Here is an 8864-nt window from a genome sequence, read left to right on the forward strand (position 1 = left end):
CTCATCGAGTGCATGGGGGAGAGTAATTTTCTTTTGGTTATCAAACCTCTCCTTCAGAGCTTTCCAAAGATCTAAGGGATCTTTGGTTCTCGCATAATCATGAGTAAGATTTTCATCTAAATGCCTTCTCAGAAATATCACGGCCTTAGCCTTTTCATGAGAGGTTGTCAGTCTGAAAATATCGTATTAAACGGTCAATCAAATCTATAAAATTTCATAAAAGTAAAAATTATGGCAATGAAATATTTATGTTATGACAACAAATCATGCGACGGCTCAGCCGATCAATGCAGAGTAATAAATAAATTATACGGCGGCTCGGCCGACCAATTAATAATAAACAGAATATAAGGCGGCTCGGCCGACCAATAAATAATAAACAGAATATAAGGCGGCTCGGCCGACCAATAAATAATAAACAGAATATAAGGCGGCTCGGCCGACCAATAAATAATAAACAGAATATAAGGCGGCTCGGCCGACCAATAAATAATAAACAGAATATAAGGCGGCTCGGCCGACCAATAAATAATAAACAGAATATAAGGCGGCTCGGCCGACCAATAAATAATAAACAGAATATAAGGCGGCTCGGCCGACCAATAAATAATAAACAGAATATAAGGCGGCTCGGCCGACCAATAAATAATAAACAGAATATAAGGCGGCTCGGCCGACCAATAAATAATAAACAGAATATAAGGCGGCTCGGCCGACCAATAAATAATAAACAGAATATAAGGCGGCTCGGCCGACCAATAAATAATAAACAGAATATAAGGCGGCTCGGCCGACCAATAAATAATAAACAGAATATAAGGCGGCTCGGCCGACCAATAAATAAATTAAATTACTAGTAAATAATATAGACGGTATTCCGGCCATTATAACATGATATAAATAATAGTAGAGGCGGTATACCGACCATTATAACATGGTATAAATGATACAAATAAATTTTACCGAATCGCAGAGTGATCGTGCTGATGACGTGTTATAAAAGGAACTGGAATTTTATTATATCTCGGGAATTTGAATAAGGGCAAAATATTATACCCGTAGAGTCAATAACACTGATATAGAGAGAGAGTGTTTCTTATTAAGGAGAAGAAAAGAGTTTTCGGCGTGTTTACAAACGAACGCAAACGTTCGTATATATAGAAAGAAATTTATTGTGCAAATAGTGCAGCGGGCCCCACATCTTTTTATATTTTCAACGAAAGCGGCTCCTCCCTTTTCTTTTGACTTTCGTAACAAAATCATATATATGTTGTATGATAATATATTAAATGCTATAATCTTTTAAGAATATATAAATTTTTATTTATCTATAAATTATGATATTTTATATAGCATAATGTTTATATTAAGTTTTTTATCCGCACATGCAAACATAATTTTCTTACAAATATATTAATATAATTTTCTTACAAAAAGTAGCATGATAAGTTATTTACATTCTCAAAATGTTTAAATCAAACTTCAAATTATTTATATATATGCAAAGTTTTTTTATCAAAATATATATTTTTACTTGATTAGTATTTAATTATGGTTTTATATCTTTATACAAATATTTTTGTTTGATTCGTATTTAGGTATGATTTTATATCTTATTTTAAATTATAATATAAGAATATTACTTCTAGATAATAACAGAATAATATTTAAGAATTATAATATTTTCTTATAATTATGTTTTTGATAATTTTATTATATTAATTTATAATCAATTATCTAATATAACATATAAATCTAATATTAATACTACAAAATTCGTTTTTGATTATAAATACGTTAGATATAAAGTTTATTAAATATAATAACGACATTAGCTAGAGTAACTTTTAACGTTAGAGCTCTGTTGCAAAAAATCATTTCGCAAATAGTAGTATAAAATATATTCAACAACATATGCATTTTATTAAACTTCTAGATGTTAAATTACTGTTCACTCGCAACATTCTTTTTTTTTGAATTAAGAGCTTTCAAATTAAAACATAAACGATTACAAGCTAAGACTTAGGTCTTATAGTTTGATAAAGTTTTCACGAGACAAGCTTCATGAGCTTTTTACCCCAAACCAATGCAACAAAGGTTGCAACAAAGGTATAGGTAGAGAAACATAAACCGGTAATGGTATGAAAACATAACCTAGTGAGAGGAACCTCGGCCACGTCGACCTCGCTTACCTCTCCCTCGTCTTCCATTCCATATTGTGGTATTTGATAGGAGCCTTTGATTCCATGCCACCTCTTGTCGAGCTGAATCTCGGTAGAAGGCTCAATTTCATCTTCGTCCACATCTCCAAGTACTGTAAACTGAGAAGGACCCTCAAATGCACAGTGAACCGATGATGTGGTGAAGGCACCAACACCAGATGATCCTAGGACCGCGTTGTTCGTAATGTTTGATGAAAAAGTCTCCATAATCTGTGAATGAGTAGGAGTAGATTGTGAATCTACTAATGGGGAAAGAATGGTAACTGAGATTAGCGTATTAGCGGGCTTCTCATGCTGTGAATGAGAAGAAGGTGATTGAGTTCCAGACATATTGGCCACATTCTTGAACACTGGTTTATAGGGAATATATTCCAGTTTTAGTTTCGGTTTGGCATAGGACATAACAAGATTTCCACCTCGTTTGAAACCAAATTGAAATATCAAACAAATTCTATTTGATTTCTTACTCAATTTTAACAAATACTATATTGTGGATGAAAGGCAGAAAATCTATAATGAACACTCTGTTTATATCTACACACTCTGTAAATTAGCAGTAGTAACTTCATCATAGCTTTATAATTATCACAGATCCCAGGAAAATCTGCATAAATACTCATAATATGTTCACACAAGACCGACATTAAAACCACCATAACACCTTACACGAACAATATTAAACCAGCGACAATAAACCCTACTACTACGAGCACGATTCTTTCGAGACCAATGGCGCCTAAGACACTCGAATCCGACGCGCTCTTGCAGTAATTGAAACCATACCATACACTCTCAGGGACGAGCGTGTTATAAGGGAAGGTGACCGCCGATTTGGAGCCATGGCTATGTATCTTTACACTCTCGGGGATCCAACCATCAGGACCAGACCTGTAGAGATACACGTAGCATAGTTGGTATGTGCACGGTCCGTTTATCTCAAACGTGTCGGATGAACACTGCTCAAACGTCTTTATAGATGGATCGTCAAGCCTTGGTGCATATATCTGAGTTAAGAAAACAAAACCCGAGCTGTGAGTTCCATAGAACCAAAGCCAAAACTATTCAACTCAAAGCCATTGAAATTTTCAACTCAAAGTCAAATGTATACAGAATAGAAGTTTAGACACCAACTGGACCGGTTATGGACAAAATCGAATGAAACATTCGCCTATGGCCCCAAAAGTTTTGAAAAAAATTATATAGACGTAGATTCCCAAATTTGTAAAAAGAAAAATTATTGAAATTTTAATTAAATCTCTTCGGTCTCCAAAATCTCAGGACCAGCCTTGACAACAAAGCTAAATTGCATGATTCGAGGAACTGTAGTTTATAGATTTCATCCATACAAGTGAAACTGTTATAAGTAAACACCAAGAAACTGACTTGGCCATGCTTCTAATGTGTGAAACATTCTAAACCCTAAACCCTAATTGATTCACCAAATCAAATTTCAAAAAATAATCATCAAACCTGGTTTCCGTATGCATCGCCGAAAGCGATACTGATTTGATCGCGCGTGTACCTCGGTGACGAACAGCTCGTCGAGATGATGACTCTGTAAGAGCAACTAGTCCCTAGTTTCTGCAATCATCGAGCAAAATTTCACACACACACACATACCAAGAAAAACATTAACGAAAGTTCACACGGAGAGGGGTGATGAAAGAGCGACGAACCTGGATGAGGCTGACGTTGAAAAGATTCAGCGGCGTGAGGCTCCAGGACTTTGGATTCGGAGACAGAGAGGGAGACTGAGGAGACGAAGCAGAGGAGGAGAGTGAAGAGACGTGTTGACACCATTGTCGTGCTTGTCGAAATCACTCGGGGGGAGAGAGAGACCGAAAGTAAAGAGGGGAAGCGAAACAGTAATCGAGAAGTATCGAACCAGTTTCGAAACGAACCGGGTTATACCGGGAGAAATTCAAAACTAATTTTAATTTCGGTTTGGTTCTAACCGCGTACAGGAAACCGAATTAATAGGCAATGCTCAGTCTCATCTCTCATGTCATGTTGTGTTAGGTAGAGGAGTAAACATGTAGTATCATAAACTCAGCACCATAGTAGTATTCACTGTACAAAAGTTGAATAAATATAATATTTTTCAAAAAAAGTTATATAAAATGGTTATGCGAAGTTAATGTTTGTTATCTAGTAATTTCTACTACGAATATGTTCATGAGTTTGTCTTTTTCAAAAAAAAAATGTTCATGAGTTAGTTAAAGTCTTTAATCTTCTGAGTTAATAGCTTACATAACATATGACCACACAACAACAAAAATCAATGAAATATCTTTCTCTGCATATATCTAAACAAAAACAAGCATACACGTTTCTATATATATAGACATAGGAATGCGTGTGTATAAATCAACATGATAAGAACATCTTCAAGGTGAAGATAAAGCAATCATCTTCAAGGTGAAGACTATGCAGTGATCAGGATCCCTGCAAGTTTCTGTGAATCAAATTTGCCGCATAAATCCAGGCCCCTGTTCAAATAATATTATCAATGGTGTGTGATATCTGTTTTGGCCTGTTGTTGTTTTTTAACTATTGTATAGCTTTAGTAGATTGCATTTTAGTTACCTGTTAATATCTGTCATGCAAGAGCTTTGAGTTCCATATTTGATGCTAGTTGCTTCGCCGAGTCCTTCTTTGCTTGGTCTCTGTCAAGAAAAGGAAGAGTATTGGAAATGGTCAACACTTTTTATACAATGGGACTTCTTATGAGTTTAGAAAGAGAGTTAAGTTACAACCTTTGAGTCTAGAGGGAAAATCTTAGATTCATACACTTGGCAGTGTATCTTTCCGCTGTGATTTCCTTTGGCTCTCCTACCTTTTAATAGCCTGCAGAGAACGGGCGTGAGAACGTTCTTGGGAAAATAGACTCTAGAAACTAGATTAGACTAGGCTAAACAAGAAAAGTAGATTTATGGAGTTTCAAAGCTATGCACTAACGTTCTGGAGTTAGTAGCTTCTTTCTCTTGTATGGCATTAATCTTAGCCTGCAATGTGAGACATCATTTAAGTAATGTTTGAACATAGAGGCGAAGAACATTTGAAAGATAGCTTTATATGTTGGATGTGAGACTTACATTTGCTCTCAGTGATGTTCTTAAACCAAATGCCTGATGCAGAAAATTCTGTTAACACATGAGGGATGATAAAAACTTTCAGACTTGTAGATGTGGGAATATTAGTTATACCTTAAGATCTTGAGACCGTAAAGTATTACTTTTAGGCAGAGGTGCTGAAGAAGGTTCATGATTAATCTGCAAAGGAACCCAAAACATTAGTTATTGTTTTCTAACTACACCTTCTGAGAATGTGGTAATGAAGAAACTAAGATTGAAAAAACTACATTTTTGTTGGTAGTGTTTATTTTAGGTGAAGTGACCCTTGATTTTGCATTCTGCTTGATTTCTGAGTTAACCTTAGACCTGAAACATCAAAACATGTTATAAGGAAGCCAAAACAGTCTTCTTGACAAGCCTAAGCTTGCATTCTGAGTACCTGTGTCTTTCAGATCTTTCTGCAGTTCTGAGTTTCGGTTCCTTAGGAACAGTGAGTTTAGATCTTCTGTTGGAGTTAATTTGATCCATCTTAGCTTCCAGGTTTTCCCTTTTGGTGTCTTGGTTTTGCAACTTAGAGACTAAGATTGGAGATAAGTTATCACCAAACTTTGCTAATGACCTCTGACATCTGAAACACCAAAAAAAAACTATTTGTTGAAGCCAAAAGAACAAGCAAACTCACATCAATGGCTTCCTCATTGGTGTACCTTGTCAGAAGCTGAACAGCGTAAACGTCTAATGGTTTGTTCTGCCTTGCAAGCAAAGAAACCGTAGGTCTTGTTAAAGTTGAGCTACTACTTGATTTGGTTTTTGATTTCGGTTTTGTCTTGGACACATCTTTAACCGTTTGGTTATAATATATGAACCCTGAACAACAAGTTAAACATGAGGTCTCTGAAAACCTTTATGCAGAAACCAAGATAAAAAAAATTCATTACCATTGTATTTATCTTTTGGATTAAGACCGGTATCCACAGGCTTAGTTTTTGAGCTGGTGTTTGTAATTTGCTTAACTGAAAGTGGCTCAAGTTTCCAATTAAACTTTGGGCTAAAAGCTGAGATAATTAAAAAAAAAAACAAAAAATCATAATTAATATTATTATTACCGAACTGTAAGAGAGAGAGATAGAAACAAAAAGACAAAGGTTTGTAATAAACAGAATCTCTGCCCTAACGTGTGTCTTACGCGAAGGAGAATAGTTTCCCGCGGATTCGAACCAGAACTCGATTTCTTCTGTCTCGGAATCAAGCTCTGGTCTGGAGAAATCGTAGAAACGAGGTGCATCGAATTCGAAATCAATGTCGAACTCCTCCAACGAAAAACCTTCTCCAGATAAACACGGAACCATGATTAAGCCTCGAGAATTCCGATCTGAGACGACGGAATCGGAGAGGGAAAGAGTTTCACATTCAACAGAATTACAAAATAATCGTGAGATGCTCTTCTCCCTCTCCCTCTCTCTCCTTCCTACTCGAATGAATTTCCAGAAAATTTGGGGATAGAGAAGGATTGGAGATGGAGAAGAGAGAGAGAGAGAGGAAGAAGGTAACGGCCCTTATTCAGTTGGCGCGGATTCTATCTACAGCTCACAAATTCTGTATTTTCAGTTTGGTTCTCTAGTTCTTAAGTTCCCACCAAAATATCCAATATGTTTTAATAAATCGAACGTAACACCAACTGATGTTTCTATCCAAAGTTTTTGCAAAGATTTTTTCATTCACTATTATGCTAAATTTTAATGAAAAGGTGGTAAAGATACATTCGTGAAAATTGATATAAGGGTGTAAATTTGCAAATCAAAAAGATAAGGGGAATAAAACAAATATAAGAAAGAAGCATTCTTCCAACGGTCTTCGTTTGCCTTTAAGAACACACTATCTTTCTATTGCCTTTAAACGTCGTCTCCGATATTTTTTTTTTTTTGTAAAATGGCTTTCATAATAAAGTGCAAAAAACTACATAGTATGAGTTTTCACTCATAAGTTTGATAAAGTTTGACACAAATGAAAGGGTATAGAGACCCTAGATAAAAATTCACATTTGAATCTTAGAAAACAAGATAGTTAGAGACATTAACTAGTGATTTCGGTTCCCTCGGCCACGATGACCTTTTTTACCTCTTCCACTAGCCCTTGTCCACCCCATATCTTGAACCTTTTGTGTTTGTTTTATAGTCCTTCCACCTCTAGTTATGGTGTAACTAGAGGAATCTCCAACCACATCAAAACCATTACCTTTCCCATATACAGGCGGAGTATCCTCCGTATGAAAGTTGTGATGATCAAGAGTGAGAGGAGAACGATGATCAAATGGTTGCTCAATTTTAGAAGCCTCAGAGTCTTCCAAAAAGATAGAATGTGATGGAATGCTTTCCATAATATGTGACTGAACTGGCGCAGCTTTCTCTACTGCTAACAGGGGTAAAGTGTGATTAATCTGTGAGCAAGGGTCCGAGTGTACCTCATGCGAATGTGTAACCGGACTAGCAAATGCATCCTTAGGAGGAAGAGTGACCAATGGATTTTTGAAAGTCTCATGTGTTTGCCGGGTAATGGGTGAGCGTGAATTTGGCTCCGGATGATCTACACCAGATGCGGAGGAATTTTGCAACAACTTAACAATGTCCACCATTGGGATCTCTTCATTTGTGACATGATGCTCTTTTGTAATAGGAGCATAATCTTGTGACTGAGGTGGTAATAAGCACCTCTTCTCCTTGTGTCCAAGTGCTCCACACCTTTCACAAGCACTAGGAATCCAAGAGTACTCAACTTCTACGAAGTAGATATTACCTTGCTTGTCATCAAGTGCAATGAGTTTCGGGAATGGTTTATCTAACTCCACCTCAACTAGTATTTTTGCTTCCCCCATGTTGATTGGATCTAAACGGGGCTTGTGTGTAAGCATAGGCTCTCCCAAACCTGATGCTATGTGGCTGATTCCTAGTCTAGAGAAGCAAGAATATGGAATATTCTTAAGCGTTACCCACACCGGCAAGGTAGATATCTCGGGTGTTTTAAATGAGTCAACAGGATTCCAAGGAGCCACAAAGAGTAAACAATCATCAACATGCCACACGCCTCTTTGAATAACCCATTTACGAGTATTTTCATGAGGAATATGGAATAAATATGATGAGTCTCCTAACTTTCGGCAGGAAATCTTACATTCCCGACCCCATAACCTATTCAGAACTGCATGGATAAGACCCCCAGGCGGATTTGAACACCTATGAAACTGTCCAACAACGTATTCCTCCTTGTTCTCCGGTCCTAATCTAAGAACCTTTGCGGGAATTGTCACTTGAGGTGTACTATCCGGACGATTAGTTGGTTCAGTAGCACGAAAAAGGTTTCTAGAAGACTGGTTCATGCGTGCAGCCCATGGGAATCGAAGACTACCATCTTCCTTAAGATCTGGAGGCGGAATTGTTTTTACCGGTAGATACGGCTTTGCTTGTTCAGGAAACAACCTTTGTCCTTTTTTGGTCTTGGGACCATTTACAATAGCCTCACCGATCGTCGGCCAGAAGGAATCTATCTGACATTGAACCGCCTCAGAGACTCC

General features: G+C 36.9%; 2 protein-coding genes and 1 pseudogene across 2 annotated transcripts; all 3 read right to left on the bottom strand.

Annotated features, from left to right (window-relative positions):
* Positions 1–2717: 2717 nt before the first annotated feature.
* Positions 2718–4068, bottom strand: LOC106316535 (annotated as a pseudogene).
* Positions 4069–4434: 366 nt separating this feature from the next.
* Positions 4435–6768, bottom strand: LOC106317298. Its single transcript, XM_013755139.1, has 11 exons — positions 6483–6768; positions 6235–6351; positions 6004–6163; positions 5736–5924; positions 5584–5662; positions 5429–5494; positions 5318–5350; positions 5181–5227; positions 4979–5069; positions 4809–4888; positions 4435–4711 (listed from the first exon to the last, which is right to left on the bottom strand). Exons 1-11 carry the CDS (start codon positions 6643–6645, stop codon positions 4648–4650), a joined length of 1089 nt encoding a protein of 362 aa, XP_013610593.1. The 5' UTR covers positions 6646–6768; the 3' UTR covers positions 4435–4647.
* Positions 6769–7373: 605 nt separating this feature from the next.
* LOC106314153 lies at positions 7374–8669 on the bottom strand. Its single transcript, XM_013752084.1, has one exon. The coding sequence runs from the start codon at positions 8667–8669 to the stop codon at positions 7374–7376; it is 1296 nt and encodes a 431-aa protein (XP_013607538.1).
* Between the last annotated feature and the right edge of the window lie 195 nt (positions 8670–8864).

Source organism: Brassica oleracea, chromosome C9 (genome assembly GCF_000695525.1).
Source record: "Brassica oleracea var. oleracea cultivar TO1000 chromosome C9, BOL, whole genome shotgun sequence".
Taxonomy (NCBI): domain Eukaryota; kingdom Viridiplantae; phylum Streptophyta; class Magnoliopsida; order Brassicales; family Brassicaceae; genus Brassica; species Brassica oleracea.

Bases quoted from the DNA above. Each gene is read 5' to 3' on its own strand.
- LOC106317298 (XM_013755139.1), bottom strand. From the start codon at position 6,645: ATGGTTCCGTGTTTATCTGGAGAAGGTTTTTCGTTGGAGGAGTTCGAC. The intron at 6,164-6,234 runs GTAATGAATTTT...CTTGTTGTTCAG, and splicing joins TCCAAAAGATAAATACAATG to GGTTCATATATTATAACCAA. The intron at 5,495-5,583 runs GTAGTTTTTTCA...GTTCCTTTGCAG, and splicing joins TAAACACTACCAACAAAAAT to ATTAATCATGAACCTTCTTC.
- LOC106314153 (XM_013752084.1), bottom strand. From the start codon at position 8,669: ATGAACCAGTCTTCTAGAAACCTTTTTCGTGCTACTGAACCAACTAAT.